This window comes from Micromys minutus (assembly GCF_963924665.1).
Source record: "Micromys minutus genome assembly, chromosome: 11".
NCBI lineage: Eukaryota > Metazoa > Chordata > Mammalia > Rodentia > Muridae > Micromys > Micromys minutus.
Genome location: NC_137980.1, coordinates 23,331,256 through 23,349,511, shown reverse-complemented (window position 1 = coordinate 23,349,511; position 18,256 = coordinate 23,331,256). Strand labels below are relative to the sequence as shown.

At 43.7% G+C, this 18,256-nt stretch overlaps 1 protein-coding gene across 1 annotated transcript in view; it reads left to right on the top strand.

The window, feature by feature from the left end:
- PCGF3 (polycomb group ring finger 3) overlaps positions 1–18,256 on the top strand; it is a 36,160-nt gene that overhangs the window by 8,869 nt on the left and 9,035 nt on the right. Inside the window, exons 2-8 of the mRNA XM_080925336.1 lie at positions 817–856; positions 1,106–1,246; positions 2,639–2,756; positions 3,853–3,949; positions 6,925–6,980; positions 12,650–12,757; positions 13,702–13,790. Of these exons, the coding sequence (XP_080781462.1) occupies positions 2,648–2,756; positions 3,853–3,949; positions 6,925–6,980; positions 12,650–12,757; positions 13,702–13,790 (459 nt within the window). The 5' untranslated portion in view covers positions 817–856; positions 1,106–1,246; positions 2,639–2,647. The remainder of the gene's footprint in view (positions 1–816; positions 857–1,105; positions 1,247–2,638; positions 2,757–3,852; positions 3,950–6,924; positions 6,981–12,649; positions 12,758–13,701; positions 13,791–18,256) is intronic.

Here is an 18,256-nt window from a genome sequence, read left to right as displayed (position 1 = left end):
AAAGGTGAAATTCTCTGAGTTGTATTTAAGAGTAAGTTCATTTAAGCTCATGTTAGTGTATACCTATACTGCCTTCAGGTTTTATGTAATTAGTCTTTAAACAACAAATACCTGAGTCTTGGTATTGTTCTAGTTAAGACTACAGGCACCTTACCAAGCTCTTCGCCAGCAATGCCTGTTCCCAAAACCCCTGAACTGAAGAACAGTATCAAGGAATCCACAGCCAGGATCCTAGGAACCCTCAGAGCAGAGTGCCTGTATAGTTACTCTCGGGAGGTCCCAGGTCACTGTATCAGGATTTCTCCAGCGGCTGCCCATCTCCGTATCCTGGCATGAAAGCCTGGCTTGTTTGCCTTAGCCCACTGACCCTAGAATGGCACAGTGCCCACGTGGGTGGCAAGTCTGTGACTAGGAGAGATAATGACTTGGTCTGGGTATGAGGATGTAGATATTGCAGGTATCAAATTAAGTGAGCAACAAAATGCTGCTCATCGTCCTCATGAGGTTTCTCAGGTCACCCCTGTTACCTGGAGCTTCATCAGGAACCCCATCCTGCCGCTCAGGTCCTAAAGCAAGTAATGGAGCTGCCTTCTCTTTAACTTATACCATTAGCGATGTATTCGCTCTGGATTAGGTCAGGGCTCAGGAAATCTGGGAGGTGTCTCCGCTGAGGTGAGATTGTGATCATTCTCACTTGATGACTAGAAGCAAGTAAATAAGCAGACATGTTTAAACAAACAGTCCTTGAGAGTTGCTAGAGGGTAGAGGGTGAGACAAGATCTTCCCATGGTGACACCTGTCTCTGCTTCTCCACAGACTTCACGATGTAGCCCTGATTCCAGACTGTCATTCACAGGTAAGTGCAGCTGAAGCTTATCTTCCTTTCTGGTTACCTGTGACTCAATATGGTAGCCACCTAATTTCTCCTTGAAGTTTGTTCTCTAGCAACTATCATCGGAGTTATTTATGCTTCCTGATTGTCTTCCAGCATCCCTGGTGGGTTCTGTCCCATGACTTAATATGTAGACCTTACCTAAGATAGTCAGGGTTTAACGTGGGATCGTGTGCAGTGTGCTTTGAAGTAACAGTGTCATCTTTGTGCTAGAAAATGGAAAAGGAACAAGGGGCAGAAGGAAGGTGCAGAAGCCAGCCAGAACTCAGAGTAAGGAGGGATCATCGCATCCACTTGGTGGCCTGAAGCCTCCATGCCACCGAGTGAGGAAGGACACGCAGACATCCAGAGGAGGTGAGGTCTGGGATTCCTCTAAGGGGCTCTGTTGTCTAGGGGAGGGAAGTCTGGGCTGGCTCATGAGGGAAGAATTTGGCCCTCTTTATATTCTGTACATATTCTCTAGAGTACTGTTAATTGAGGTGGAGTAGGTGTCTAGTATTGATTGGTCAGTTGCCTAAGAGATGTGCATGGTTAGAGGTGGTACTGTGATCAGGATGGACTTTGCTGGGGCTACTATGGACTTTGACCGTGCATACTCAGCCCTGAGTATAGTGTCTGAAAGGCAGTTGGTGAGCCTGGAGCAAAGATCTAGGTGGTAACTTGGTGATGGACGTCTCATAAATTAGTTCCCTGAGGCATTGAGTAGACATTTAACTGTTCCCCTCTCACAAAGTACAAGAATGAGGATGGCTAAATTCCTGAAGTGGGACTGGACCCAGATATCAGCTGTAGTAGTCAAAGGCCATGTAGTAGATTCAGGCCAAAGTAGCTGGTGGTTAGGTTGGATCCACAGGACCTTATTTAACTTCCTTTGGGGCTCTGTATCTTCTCTGTAGACACGATAGAGGCTAGTGGCAGTCCCTTGAGTTGAGGTTAGAACTTCTTACCATTGAGGTCTGAGGTGGGTCACTATTCAGTGATAACATGAAATGAGATGGGATGGGTCATGTGTCCAACAAAAAGGCTGGGATGTAGTAGTACAGCCACTACACCTATGGACAGAGGAAAGGCAAGCTAGGAAGGGAAATACCCGGTTATTAGAGTTCTAGAAAAATGGAACAGATAGACGGGTAGGTAGGTAGGTAGGTAGGTAGGTTAGGTAGGTTAGGTAGGTTGGTAGGTTGGTAGGTAGGTAGGTAGGTAGGTAGGGTAGGTAGGTAGATAGATAGATAGATAGATAGATAGATAGATAGATAGATGGATAGAGGAAGAAGAGGGGGAGGAGAGAATGGAATTCATTACAGGCTATAATCCAGCTAGTTCAGAAATGGCTGTTTCCTAACAGAAAGTCCAAGAATCCAGTAGTTGTTTAAACCGGGTGGGGCTGGATGGTTCTGCTGGTCTTCAGTATACACTGACATCCCAAAGAAGGAGACTCCAATGCCAGTGAGGGGACAAACTTGCTAGCAAGGGCAAGCAGACAAAGAGCAAGCTTTCTTCTTCCATGTCTTTTTGTGTCCCAGAGTAATCTTCCCATCTCAAGAGATATAGATAAAGGTGTATCTTCCCACCTCAAAAGATCCAGATTAAAACTGGGTCTTTCCACGTCAAATGATTTAATTAAGACAAAAAAACTGCTCACAGGTGTATCTCAGCCACTTGGGTTTTGTTTAGTTCCAGATGTCGTCAGTTTGAGAAAGAACCCACATTAGTCATCACAGTTACCTCAGTGTATTTCTCTTGCAGAAGCCAAAGATGTTGACCAGGAAGATTAAACTCTGGGACATAAATGCCCACATCACCTGCCGCCTGTGCAGCGGCTACCTCATTGACGCAACCACAGTGACTGAGTGTTTGCACACGTGTGAGTACGGCCAGTTCTATCCTGAGCTGATTGGGGTGGGGGCTGCTCTAGCACATTCCTTTGGGCTTTAGCCCTGCACAAGAGCAACAGGGACAGGAGCAGAACAATGATCTTGAGTGGGGATTGGAAAGCTTTCCTTAAAGTAGGGAGTTGTGGGTAACTTTCTGGAGGGTGGTTCCCCTTTCAGGAAAGCTGAACAAAGGGAAACTACCCTTTTTTGTTGTTGACCTGTCAAGCTGGTCACTGGTGGTACTTGTGCTCTTAGAGTTCAAGTGACATAGTTTTCTTTCTAACAATCAGGCCTGGACCTGTGCAGGGTGTTTGTTGTTGCTTGTTTGTTCTTTATCTTTGAGTGTTCAGCCGGCATACATGTATGTGCACCACGTACTTGTAGTACTGGCAGAGCCGGAAGAAGGTGTTGGATCCCATGGAACTAGAATTGCAAACAGCTGTGAACCATCATGCGGGTGCTGGAAACCAAACCTACGTCCTCTGTAACAGCACCTGAGTGCTCTTAACTGCTGAGCCATTTCTCCAGCCCCCCTAACATTGTTCTTCTTAATTTTTCCCTCTCACTGGAAGACAGATGCTCTGCATGGATCACCTGTTGGCATGAGTGCTGTAAAAAGTACATCTAGTGACCACCGAGGAGCAGTTAGTTTATGAAGTTAAACACTCACAACACACATAATTTCCATCCTGTAATTTTCCATTTTTGAAAATGTTTTCCACTTTTGAAGAATTGTTAGGCTGAGATTAATTGTGTTAGAAATTGGTAGTTCAATTTTGTATTAGTTTCACTGAATATTACCTAGTGTTATCATCTTTTAAGCCAGAATACAGATTTTTAAAATATTAGTTATGTTCTCATGATCTTGCCACTGAGTAACTTAACCACTCTTTGATGTTTCTTCCTCATTAGTTCCTAGGCTAGGACTGTGTAACAGATGGTAATGGTACTCCCTTTTCAGAGGTCAGGAACTATGTAGAGGAGGTTGTTTATGAGAGTGTCCTCTTAGCCATCTTGGAGTTAGCTGGACATAGTACCAACCAGAACCTTTCTTTTGGGTTACTATCACCCTCTCCCTTTGGATAGTCTGCAGGAGCTGCCTGGTGAAGTATCTGGAGGAAAATAATACCTGCCCCACCTGCAGGATCGTGATCCATCAGAGTCACCCATTACAGTATATCGGGTAAGAACACGGGCGGGCGCTCCCTGACCACAGTGTCCACACTTGTTCTTAGTCCCCAGATGCTACACTGCAGGTGACAGGGCCATGGCAGTGGCTGTCCAGCAGCACCTGCCCTGGGGAACCATGAGAACAAGTGGAATCTTACGAGTTTTCTTAAACTGAAAGTTTGAAGTGAAAGAGACACCAGACTTAACTTTCTTTAGAGTAGTAATGGAACTTCAGCCAAAGAAGCAGGGCTTATTAGTGGACTTTCTGACTTCAAGAGCCACTCAGATTTGGCATGAGGGAGTCAGAGAGAAGATGAACTAAAGAGCCGCACAGCTTGAAACCACACGTCCAACTAGGAGCAGTAACAGTTCATGTTGAGTTGTCGGACCTTGGAAGTCCCTCCTGGCTTCCAGACAACACTACCAATGCTATTGTTGCTACTTCCTGTGTTCCTAACTTCAGTGCCAAATCGTCCCTTCACACAGTCTCTGCACAAGACCTGTGTAGTGAGTGGACATACGGAAATGTCTAGAGGCTCTTGGTGTTTAGTTCTGTCCTGAGTCCTTGCCAGTGTCCCGTCTGGAGGGGGTGGATGGCATCTGATTTAGGGAACTTCTGTCCGTATTCTCATTGGCTCTTGAACCAAGTCCCGTGCTCTGTGTTCTGGCCAGTGCTGTATGGTGGTAGGTTTTAATTCTGTCACCATGATGCCAGGTGACTTGGCACACCTCAGCCTACTACCATAGTTGTGCCTCAGCTTCGTGCCTCCCCATACATCAACTCTGTTGGGACTTCCTTGTGATACCACCTTCCTTAGGGCTCTGTTCTGCTTTTTCTGTTCTCATGTGCCTCATGACGGCACAAGCTGTGTCACCTGCTTTCTTTCTAATATGTACTTCTGTAGCGCTCAGAAGTAGGTTCCCCATTTGAACTGCTGACAGGAATGGTGAGGGGGCTTCATTGGGGCTGGGAATGGGATGCAGAACACAAAAGAGCTGTCTTGTGGGCAGACCCTTTTATAGAAGCCTAGATTGCCATGCAAGCACAGAAGAGAACTGGGGGAGGAACACAGCAATGGAACAGGTGTTGGACAAGTAAAGGAAGCAGGGTGGCATCTTGGCCTGAGTGTTGTGACTTACATTATGAGCTGGGTAGAGGCTATTCCCTGCCGTAAACTCTTGACCTAAGAGAGTCTTTTAACCTCTCTGGTTTAATAGATACAGGGTTCTGTGTAACCTTGAACTTCTCATCCTCCTGCTTTTATGCAAGTGCTGAGATTATATAAGTATGTTCCACTGCACCCTATTTATGGGATCAAACCAGCTTTGTGAATGCAGGCAAGTGTTCTGCCGAGGGAGCTATAGCTCTAACTTTCTTAGCCTCTCTCTCACTGGCACTGTCTGGGTTCCATCGGAAATAGTCTAGGGTCACATCTCTGCTGGTACCATCCTCTGTTCCTGACTTGGCTTCACCTGCCCGCACCCCTTGCTTGATTCTCTACTTACAGGGTAAGATGAGAATGCCTTTGGGCCCTTTGGTAGTATGTATAAGGGGCTTTATTGGCTTCAGTATTTACTTTCAGGATTTAGGGTGGAAAGATGGGCAACCAGGACTAGCAGAGATGGTCTAAGCCTGTGGTAGAGACCTTGCGGAGAATGCTGAAAGTGCCGCTGGCAGCCTGGAGTGTGAGCATGTTCCTTTTAAAGATACAGCTCCACTTTGAGAACCTTTCATTCAGAAAGCACCCTGTGTTGTGTGTTCCACTTACCCCGTTTCCTAGCCCTCTTGCTGGGCTTCCAAGGTAGACAGAACCTGGCGTCATTGCCTGGTGCCCAACTGTTGGAGCTCTGGTCTTGACCTGTGAGCTCCAGCAAAAGCTAGGTAGGAGTGGTTGATATCAGGGCCATCAAATGCATGAGGGAGGGTCCTGTCATAGTTTGCTTCTCTGTTGCTGTGCTAAAACACTAAACAAAACCAACCTGGGAAGGAGATGGGTTATTTGGCTTATACTTCCAGTTATTAGTTCATCACTGTAAGAATCGGGGCAGGAACTGAAGTAGAACCATAAAGGAAAGGCACTTACTGGCTTATTCTCCATGGTATGCTCATCCTGGTTTCTCAGGCAATTTTTGACCACCTGCTTAGGGCTGATACCGAATATAGTAGGTTGGGCTCTCCAATATCAATCACTAATTAAGACCCACCCCCACCTATGGCCACAGACCTAGTCTGATGGGAGCAGTTCCTCAACTGAGGTTCCCTCTTCCCAGGTGATCCTAGTTTGTGCCAAGTTGGCAAAAACCAATCAGCACAGGCCAAATTTGCACCTGAGTGCGTGCATCCTGGTCTAGGTGTGGACCATATTCCTTTGTGTGGATAGTAGCAAGGAGGGTGGGAGCGCTCTGTGACTCTCATACAATATGTAGTTGGGCCTCATAGCTAAGAGCTTCCAGAAGTTGGTGCATGCAGTGAGTGATGTTAGATAGCTGCAGTTACACTAGGACTTGCCCATGACTGAGCCCAGTTTGGCTAGATTACTGTGCATTTGTTAAAGTGTAATTATTGGTTAGTGACTGGATTCATATAGGCTTATAGAGTAATGCTTAGAAGTTAAAATGGTTTTGAAAATTAAATTCTCTAACATTTTAATCAAGAATATAATTATGTAATTGACATAATTATACTGAATGCTTAAAAGTAGCAAACTATAATAGCACCATATGTAGATGAAGTAGTTCTGTACTTTTGTGTTTGCCTGTGTCCAACAGACCAGGAGTCAGGGCACTGTTCCCAGAGTTACCTTCTCATCCCAAATAGCTAGACCCTAAATTAAATGATGCATTAATTCAAGTCCTAGATATATTTTAGTACATGTGTTTCATTGAAAACTAGAAGGAAAAGCCAATCTCGAGTTGTTAAATATGTAAATAATTATATTATCTACACTGGTCGATGACATTCCCCCCCACCCCCTTTCTCTTTTGCAGTCATGACAGAACCATGCAGGACATTGTTTACAAGCTGGTGCCGGGCCTCCAGGAAGGTGAGTAGAAACGCTGCTGAGCTCGAGCTCAAAGCTGGGGTTTTGACTCTTAGACCTAGACCCTTTCCACAGCAGCATCCTTATTTTCCACATGCCTGAGTCCTAGATTTTCCCATTGTCCTCCTGTGATACATGCTGTTAGTCTTAGGAAACAACTAAGAATACCTCAAGATAAAATGCTAAGATCTTCAGAAGCATTTGCAATAGATTTTATAAGCATGTAGCCAAGTACATGAAGATTCCTGTATTCTGTAATCTCCTTCAGTTGTCTAAGACTCCCTGTACTGTGTTGAATAGGTATGGAAAGAGACAGCCTTGTGTTCCTGATTTTAGTAGAAATATTTTTAGTTTCTCTCCATTTAGGTTGACTTTGGCTGTGGGCTTGCTATAAATCACCTCTATTATGTTGAGGTATGTCCCTTCTATCCCTAGAATCTCCTGGATTTTGATCATGAGAGGGTATTGGGTTTTGTCAAAAGCCTCTTCTGCATCTAATGAGATGATCATGTGGCTTTGTGTTGAACCATTCCTGTACCCCTTGGGATGAAGCCTACTTGATTATGATAGATGGTCCTTTTGATAAGTTTTTAAATTTGGTTTGTAAGTATTTTATTGAGAAACTTTGTGTTTCACAAGGGAATCTGGTCTGTAATATTCTTTGTTGAGTCTTTATGTGGCTTACATATCTTGGTAACTGTAGCCTCATAAATTTGAAGAGAGTATTGGTGTTAACTCTTCTTGAAAGTCTGGTAGAATTTTGTGCTTAAACCATTTGGCACTGGGATGGGTCTATTTTGGGGAGTAATGACTGCATCTATTACACTGTGGTTTATATGTTTGTTTAAATTGTTTATCTGATCTTGATTTGACTTTGATAGATGTTATATATATATCAAGAAAATTACCCCATTTAAATCTTTTTTTCAGTTAGATATAGCTTTTTAAAGTATGTCTTGTGATTTTCTCCATTTTCTTGGTATTTGTTGTTATGTACCACTATCTAATTTTGCTAATTTGAATCTTCTCTCTCTGCCTTTTAGTTAATTTGAACAAGGGTTTGTTAAAGAAACAACTCCTTGTTTCATTTTTTTGTGTTGTATTTTTGTTTTTATTTTGTTGATTTCAGCCCCAAATTTGATTATTCTTGCCATCTACTCCTTTTGAATGTTATTCCTTCTTGTTCTAGAGCTTTAATAATATGAAATCTCTCCAAATTTTTAATATAGTCATTTAGTGCTATGGACTTGCCTCTTAAAATTATCTTCATTGTACCCCATAAGTTTAGGTATGTTGTATTTTCATTTTCATTCAATTCTAAAATGTTTTTAATTTCTGTCTTGGCTCAACTTTCATTTAGTAGTGAGTTGTCAAGTTTCCATGAGCTTGTAAACTCAATGGTGTTTCTGTTGTTGATGATGTCCAGCTTTAATCCATGGTGGTCAGATAGGATGCAGGAGGTTAGTTCAGTTTTCTTGTATCTGTTGAGACCTACTTTGTGTCCAAATATGTGGTCAATTTTAGAGGTACTGAGAAGGTATATTCATTTGTGTTTGGGTAAACTGTTCTGTAAGTATCTGTTAGGTCTGTTTGATTTATAAAGTTTGTTAGCTCCAGTGTTTCTGTTTAGTTTTTCTCTGGATGACCTATCTGTTGGTGAGAGTTGGGTATTGAAATTACTCTCACTGTGAGGGTCAGTATGTGATTTATCTGTAGTTGTCTTTTTTGAACTTTGGTGCCCTGTGTTTATCACAGAGATGTTAAGAATTGTAATGTCCTCTTGGTGAAATTTTCCTTTGATAAGTCTATATTATTTTTCCCTGATCCCTTGGATTAGTTTTGATTTGAAGTCTTAATTTACTGGTTGCATTGGCTTGTTTTTTTGGATCCATTTGCTTGGAATATCTCCCCATCCTTTTACCCTGATGGGCTAGAAGGGTGGGCGAGGTCTGAGAGGGTTCACAGAAGGAAAGCTGGGTCTGCCATGAGAATCTGTAGAATCTGCAGTGAATGGGAGAAGAGAGGAAGACAATCCCTGCAAGTGTTCTGTTACAGGGTTGGGGATGAGACTGCAACTGCAGAATTGGGATTGGAGGATGGCAGGGAGAGTGAAGCTTGCCTGCCTGTTCTCTGCTAGCCTAGCCAGTGGGTTTCCAGGGGAAGACTGCCCTGAGTGTTGGCTGTGAGACAAAGGGATGGAGTGAGAAACTGGAGCAATAACTTTTAACTACAGTTAGAAGTTAAAATCTTTCCCTCCAAAAGGTTCATTACAAAGAACATACTTCATTGTCATTACTGTCTTTTGATTGACAAGTTCCAGTCTATCTCCAGTCCCTTGTTACTGAATTTTGAATTTCATCTATGATAAGCTATTGGGTTGCACCCGCTGTGGGTCTAGCAGACACAACTAATTCAGGTCGACTCATTGGCAGAGTATTGTCATTGGAAATGTTTGTACAGCCTCAGATGATGTTCTGCATCAAAATCCCAAGATATATAATGCCAGAACAATTCAATTAATATTTCTGTATCTGTTTTTTTTTTTTTTTTTTTTTTGTTTTTTTTTGTTTTAATGCAGTCTTTTTGTTTGTTTGTTTTTTGATAGGGTCTAACTCTCCAGCTTTGGCTGGCCTTATTTAGATCCACCTGCATCTGCCTTACAAATGCTGGGATTAATAGGCCTGTGCCCACATGCTGAGCAGTGTTTCTGTATCTGTATATACCTGATATTGAACGTATTAGAGTTTTTTCCTGTGAGAGACAACCTAGAGAAGAGACTTTTGTCATGGAATTTTGGATTTTAAGTCTATGCCATCTGTTCCATTATTTGTGGGTCACGGTGGAAGGTTATGGCAAAGCAAAGTTGCTTACATCATGGTAGCCAGGAAACAGGAGTAAAAGCAGACAAGAAGTGTTGCTGTAAATATTATGTGATGGCTTATTCCTTTATCGGCCTCTGCAGTCTCACTCCGAGGACGCCACTGTAGTGTGGAGCCAAGTGCACAGACTCTGTCACACAGTCCACAAAACATGCTCTCCATGCAGTTCCCTTCCCAGGTGGTCCATTCCGACTGCCCCAGCATGTTCCTTTATCCCACTACCCAGCACAAACTTGACTCCAAAGCCTGGTAGCTTCTCATGCAGGCTTATACATTAATTAAATTCTCAAACCACAAACCCTCTACACAATAAGCTTACATCCAGTGGACAAAGATACAAACTGTATGAGATAAAAAAAACTAAAGAAACCCTTAAAAATATTCATATCTACTTAACGCCCATTAAGTCCACCTGGATCTAGATCCTCCTCCAGCTCCATCCTGATTCTCCCAGAATCTTCCTCCTACCTCCTCCCCCACTTCTGCTCCTTGACCTTTCCCCACCTATTTCTCTCCTGTCCCATCATGTATCGCCTTAACATAAATCTACAAAGAAGGTCGAGGAGCAGTTACTCTGTAGAAGCATGCAGGAACCTGCTTTCCATAGCGAGACCCTGCCTTCTATACCTCCCCGGAATGTCATCAGATCACCCTCGGGAGCTAGGACTCTCCTGATGCAGTCACCTCCTAGGAGCCCCATAGTTGGCAACCTTACACATGAGCCTTCAGAAGACATTTGATTCAACCATACATTGGGTGTTATTTTCCTTTTTTATTATAAGTGAATGTTAAGGAAGTAGGCAGTAATCATGGTGTCAGAAACGGAGTTATTTCTGCCTTTGGTGAGTCCTTATTGATCTCTGGACTTTTGGTGTTCAGGTCACAGCTGGTTTTGAGGCCACTTTGGGAGGCTTTCCTTTGTCAGAAACTGTTTCATGCTCTAGTTTTAGGGCTGCCTTTCATACAGTTGTATATGGGAATCTCTCTTCATTTATTTATTTTGTGTATATATGTGAGCCCTGGTATATGGTGCTGTAGTTGGATATAAGTCAGGGGACAACTTGCAGGAATCAGTTCTCTCTTTTCACTTGTGGGTCGCAGTATCAAACTCAGATTGTCAGGCTTGGTAGTGGGCATCTTTAACCACTGAATCATCTCTCTGGCCCAAGAACATCTCTAGCTGTTTCTAATGCCGTCTATTTGGTGGAGCCCTTGCTTCCCTCTACTGTAGAAGGGCTCCTTTTCTGAGCAGATACACAGCTTATACAACCTCATTCTTGTACAGTCAGGGTTTGCAAAGCATCTGTTCAGGCGGGATGCTAGGGCTCTAGGGGTTTCAGGTTTATAGGAAAAGGCAGTTGTGCAGATGAAAAGTCTATGAGGCCAGGCATGATGGCACATGCTTTTAATCTCAGCATTCAGGAGGCAAAAGCAAGATCTCTGAGTTAGAGGCTAGCCTTATTTACACAATGAGTTCCAGGCTAGCTAGTAACCCTGTCTCAAAAAGAAAAAAAGTAAGATTTTAAAAGTTTAACGAAGCATTTGCTACTTCAGTACATGTAAAGTATCTTTTACAGAGAAACTTAGAGATTTTTGGTTTGAATAAATTATTTTAAGCTTCTTTGCCATCTCTATGTTCTTAGTAATGGTCAGGATCTAGAGTGCATCATTTGGGTATGAATTTTAGTCTCACAGATGGGGCTTTTGTGGGCTGGAGAGAAGGCTCAGCAGTTAAGAGCACTGATTGCACTTCCAGAGGTCCTGAGTTCAATTCCCAGCAAACATATGGCGGCTCACAACCATCTGTAATGAGATCTGATGCCCTCCTCTAGTGTGTCTGAAGACAGCTACAGTGTACTTAAATATAATAAATAAATCTTTTTTTTAATTAAAAAAAGAAAGATGGGACTTTTGCTGTAAGTCAAAAGCTGTTTTCATCTCATGTAATTGATTATTTTCTCTAAGTACAAGGTATCAGCTTGGTTAGCTAGTGGGGTATGCTGACCATCTAAGGGCTGATTATGTTGCTTTATTGGTTAGTGATCCCAAGAAACATTGTGGTCGGAAGCTCTGGATAGCTTCATGACTAGATATCTGCCTCCAAGAATAAACTTTCTCTGTAGGTTGGAGATTTCTGTTTCCTTTTTCTTGCATTTCTTTTATGGCCACTACTGCCCACTGGAAGCAGTCTTCACCCAGTTCAAGACAGACATGTCCACGGGGTACTGCTGTAGTTTGATGTGACCAAGTGACCTTGGCACACAAACGTAGGCTTTCAGGACATGGTTGTTCGAGATCTGTCCTTGTCATTCAGCCCACAACCTGGTGATTGCAGTGTGTGACCATCATAGCCACAGGGACAATGGGAGCACTCAGCAGCATATGTGAATCACTAGCAGCCACATTGTCAGTGATTATGTATGAAGGGTCATCCGAGTCATCTCCTCAGGGTCTGTCATACTCTGAGTTCCTCAAACCGCCTCCCTAGGATCCGTCCTGCTCTGGGTGATGAATAATCCCACACCATCGAGGCCTGAGGACGTTAGTCCTGAGCAGTATCCCTCCAGAGCCTGTCTTGTCCTCCCAGTTCTTCCCACCTAAGTCCTGTCCCAGTGTTCTTGAATACCCACAGCCTAGTCATTCAGGTTCCCATCTTGACCTGTGCTTATTTTCTGACTAGTAGCACCCTTCAGACTCATCATCTAATCTGCAAGTGTCTTCATGTGATGTTAGTGAGCAGTTTTATTAAAGTCCTTTCCTACTGAATATTAAACATGTCTCCATTCTTAATAGCGGAAATGAGAAAACAGAGGGAATTCTATCACAAACTGGGCATGGAGGTACCAGGTGACATCAAGGGGGAGGCATGCTCAGCAAAACAGCACTTGGATCCCCGAAATGGTGAGTAGCTGTGTCAGGCCACTGTGCAGTTCCGAGGTCCATTTATCAAGCTCTCCCTCACAGAGTACTTTGCCTTACGTAGTTTTCTGGAAGGTGACCATTTTCTGATGGTTGTTGAAAAGGTTCTTCATCAACCCTGGTGGCTGGGCCTGTGAGATGGAGTACAAGAGACACTAGAGCATGTCTAGGGGTCATGTGGGAGACAGTAGAATTGGACAGAGGGCCCAAGAGAAAAACATGGAAGGTGGATATAATTATTAACATCTTTAAGTGTTAGCACTTTGCTAGTGCCTGAGAAATGTAAAGATCACCCTGTGTGTGCTTAACAGCCTAAGGAAAGTTGGTGCCTATGTCCCAGTGGGAGCCAGACTAGGCTGGGTGGGAGTGGGTAAGATGGATGGACATGGTCCCAAGTATGTGTCCAGAAGTAAGGTTCCATGAGCCAGGCTTCTTAGAGAAGTGCTGAGTGGTCCTGGGGGCTTACCTCTGCTGTCCTTACCAGTTTTAGTCACTTTCTTCATCTTCTGGGCCCCTTAAGACACATTAATCCAAAATCTGTGTCACCTGGCTGTAGCCATAGGGCATCATACCACAGAGTTCCTTAGTTTCTCAGCAAATACACAGAATGGTTTTAATTGCTTCACTGAGATCCTTGTATGCATGCTTTCAGTAGAGTAAATGTCAACATCATTTTTAGTATACTGTCAGGTTTCACAAATATTATAATAAGGTGTCTTCATATGGGTTTTGCTTGTCCAAAATGCTTGGAGCCAAAAGTGTTTTGCATTGAATTACCCCCCCATTTTGAAAAAGTTGCGTATAATATTTTAATTCTGCCTTTTTATGAGTTTCCACTTACACCTCAAAAAGTTTTATATACTAGAACTTTTGAATTTTAGATTAGATATTTTAACCTTTACTACATTTTCTGTTTGTGCTAAAAGGTGAAACCAAAGCAGATGACAATTCAAATAAAGAGACAGCAGAAGAGAAGCAGGAGGAGGACAACGATTACCACAGGAGTGACGAGCAGGTGAAAACACTGGTTTTCTGGGCATCAGTTCATCCCACGCTCGCACACTTCAGTGTCTCACGGGAATGTAGTGGGATCAAACACCATATGGTTTTCCTCCTATTAACTCCTTAACTTTTTATATTCCTTTCATTTATTTGTTTTAATTACCAAAGCAACACATGCTGACTGTAAAGCAATTGAGACATACAGAATTACAGTCCACAATCAGATCATGTTTTCTACAGCCCACTGTAAATACTCACTATTAGTGGTTTGGTACATTCTCTGCTGTGTCTCCAAGGGAAGTGACCCATCAGCAAAAATATCGCCACAGAAGTGCCATAGAAGGATCTGATAAAGTTCTGTATCCCTGTGTATAGAGCTTCCTAGTGTATTGTCTGAGTTGTCAGTTCTAATAGTTGTGATGCTTTTGATGAAACAGGAAGTAATGAAATGCCATGACTGGTTGGCTGTCACTGTGCTTAGATGTCCTCTTCCAGCAGCAGGGAAACGAGTGAGACATGTAACGAGGAACAAATATGTTATCATTCCTAGGTAATGCCATCTTACATATGGCCTAAGACAGTCCACTGGAAACAGCTTACTCTACTCCACGGGGTGATTGGGTCAGCATGTGATAATCAGTGCATGTTGGGATTACGCAAAGAACCACTGCGTGCCTCCACCAGGAAAACTTAGCCCAATTTCCTTGGAAGAGACAGGTTCTTTCCCCAGTCTGACTTCAGTCATTATGCCAGAGTTGACCGGAAACAGTCACTCTACAGCTTCCTGGGAATGTGCTCGAATAGCTAGCTACAAACAGTGGTGTGATCTTGGCCCTAACAGAAGACACAGTGACTGAGACAGACAGTATATTCAGGACTGGAATGATAGAACTGTATTTTTAATGTGTCCATTTCTGCAGTTAATGGTAGCACCACAGAAACAGGGATAGGTTTGCAGGGATAGGTGCTGGATAAGAGTGCCTTCCTGTGGCAAGAAGACCACTTTGACTGCCTTTGTGGGCAGCAAGCACTGCAGTCCCCTTCGAGTGGCCCTGGGTTCCATCTGCTGTGCTGATTCTTAGCCTCAGTAACAGAGGTACCTTGGAACAACTCTTGAGCAGTACTTCCCCCACTCCCAGTTATACAGACCCTGACTCGTGGGCCATGTACCTACGAGCCTTTCCTTGCCACAACTCAGCTCTATGCTTTTGGAAGCCACTGGGTCTCTGGCCTTTCCCAGTTCCTAGCATTGCTTCTGTCAGTTTTCTGTAGGTTGGCTTAGAACTGTTCAAAGGATTTCTTCGTTTTACAGTTTTTTTTTAAATCCTTGTTGTTGACTGTTTTGAATGTTTGCCTTTTCCTTTGCATATCCTGCTGCTTACTCCAGTTTCTTAAAGCATATGTAAAGAGTGGGTCTTGTTTTTGTACTCGTTTAGCCTGTGGAGCTAAACTCTGTGTGTGCTGATGCCACACAGGCTGTGTACTTCTTGTGTGCCGTGGGTGCGATCCTTGGCGCTGACCCTTTGTTCTGGAGAGGCATTAAGGCCATCATCCTGCCTGTTTAGAGGAGTGTTTTCAAGTGTCCACCTGAGCCCCTGCTTTGGCTTTTGTACTTTCTACTTCCTTTCACTGTAATCAGAGGATCCTGTCTCTGTTGATCTCCTCATGGAATCCATGCTTCTCCAGGATCCAGGTTCTCCTTTGTTTTTCTGTTGCTGGGATAAACAATGCAACCAAAAGCAACTTAGAGGGAGGAAGGGGTTTGTATCATTTTTCACTTTATGCTCCATCGTCAAGAGAAGCCAAGATAGGATCTCAAGGCAGGAACCTGGAGGCAGGATCTAAAGCAGAGGCCACAGGGGACTCTTGCTTGTTGACTTCATTCCCCTGGCTTGCTTGCGTAGCTTTCTTATACAACTCAGGACCACCTCATTTGGGTGACACTGTCCACAGTGGGCTGGGCCTCACTCCATCAGCTAGCAATCAGGACAATGCCCTGCAGGCATCTCCACAGGCAGATCCTAAGTTGAGGTTCTCTCTTCCCATGTGTCAAAAAGACAGTCAAGAGTACCCTAAGTCTACTCTTTGTCAAGTGGACATATAAACATCACTATAACCTTAGTTATACCATAAGCTATACTGTAGCTTTTTCTTTCTTGTTTGGCCCAGGATCTCATATTGATTATCGGAATATAAAATACAAAATAACTTTAAAGTTCCACAGTGTTTAAGAAGTTTTATTACTAAAACGTTCACTGTTTTGGGGACTGGAGAGATGGCTCAGTGAGTCTCTTTAAAAACCTAAAATCTTAATTCTGGACTACTGGAAAATTAAAAGTAGTCTTAAAAATCGTCACACTTAAGGAAAACCACAGTCCAACAGTGTAGCTCTAAAATCTTGTAGTTCAGTGTCTGACATCTGGGGCTCAGGCTCTTGTGGGTTCCAAAGGACTTGGGCAGTTCCTCTTCCTTGGCTCTGCCCTCTGCAGCACATACAGCTTGTCTCATGGGTTAAGGCCAGTTCCATTCCGTTTGCCACTGTCCTTGGTTCTCTTCCCACAGTCCCGGCATCTCCAGTTTCAGGTCTCTGCTGTAACTGGGGCTGCACCTTCACCAACAGCTCCATCAGGAAGACTCCAATCCTGACACAGACCAGTAAACTTTCTCCATGACTCTTTGAATCTGGGGTTTCCACTGGAATGGAGGCTGCACCTTCTTCAATGACCCCCGCCCCAGTCTAGCCTGTTTTTAGGAAGACACCAACCCTGCTATGCTGTGTCAAGCCTCAGTTGTTCGACCCAAACGTGCCTGAAAAAAATGAGATCATGTGGGAGAGACTTCCACAGTATATACTAAATTCTGCTGCTAGCTCAGTGTGCATCCTTCATTCCCCAGTGGACTGTGGCTTCTGCGTGTTATTCTGAGGAAGTACTTTGAGGAAGATTTGCCTCCATGGTGCTGGGTCTCTTGCTATCACAGCTGATGTTTTTAGCCCCAGCTGAACAGCATCCGTTGTCCCAGTAAAGCAAAGGTCTGTCCCTCTCCCTCCCTTTCCCTTTCCACTCCTTTTCTCTGTTATTCTTCTCCCTCCCCTCCTCTCTCTGTCTCTCTGTTTCTCTGCTCTAAAATTCTGTACCTTCATCCCATGATAACGGTGGAAGCCACAGAGTCAGGTCCGTCACAGTAACACCGTGTTCCTGATTCCAGTCTCTGTCCCAGTTTGCTCCCTGCTGCTGTGATAGAGTGCTGATCAAATGGAGGGAAGCCAAAGCAGGAACTGAGGCAGGGATCACAGCAGAATATTGCTAGCTGACTCCCTTTCCTTGGTTCGCTCACCTAGCTCTCTTACACGACACGGGATCATCTGTTTGGGGTAGTCTGGGTACACCTCTATCAATTAGCAATAAAGAAAGTTCCCCACAGATACGCCCATAGAGCAGTTGAAGAAGGCAGTTTCTGAGCTTGAGGTTTCTTTTCTCCAGGTGTTTCAAGTTGACAAGATAAGCCGTCACAGTCCAGTTGTGCAGAGAGCCCAGGGGAACTATTTTTCTAGCCACAAGCACATGGGGACTTACAGGCATGTCTTCTCACATCCTCATACTAGCCTTAAGCTGTAGTTTCCTTCCTCAAGCTGTCACTCTGCCTTTGCCTCAGTTTCCTTGCCTGTGAAATAGTGATAATGTCTACCTAAGGCTTCTGTGAGGTTCCATTGAAGCCTGTGGTAAGTTGGATGGATGAACATAAAGTACCAACCAGCCAAGGAAGAGTTGGTGTTGATTTCACAGGTTCCTTTTATTGTTTCTTGAATCATCATTGCTTCCTGGTCAGTTTCTCTCTGTGGTTCTTGCAGTTGTATTTGTCTTAGAGAACAGGCTTGTTGCTGGCCCGTGTTGAGTTCACCTAATGCGTTATTCCAGAAGATACTTATTTATTTGCAACTTAGATATTTTTATTGGATACATTTTATTTACATTTTAAGTGTTATTCTGTTTCCTGAATTCCTGTCCATATCCCCTATCCCATCCTCTCTCCCCCTGCTTCTGTGAGGGTGTTTGCCCACCTACCCACCCACTCCTGCCTCCCCACTCTGACATTCCCCTACTCGATGCCCAGGCGTTGAGCCTTGGCAGGACCAAGGGCCTCTCCTCCCTCAATGCCCAACAAGGCCATCCTCTGCTGCATACCAGAAGATTTTTTAAATGAAGTGAAATTGGACTTCATTCAGGTAATTTGGTTTTAGTATGTAGGCTTAGGCATAGGGGTAAGAGAAAGAGATGCTCAGAAGAAGGTAAGACACATCCAGAAGCAGAAGAGAGTTGTGGTCATTGTAATTTTTAATTTATTTCCCACTACTATTATTTCAGATTGTTGCTTATTTTTACTAAGTTTGGCATAGCCTGGTGATTCAGCACCTGTAACCCAGCCCTTGGAGCCGAGGTGTGAGGATTACCCCACCATTGAGGCCAATCTAAATGAGAC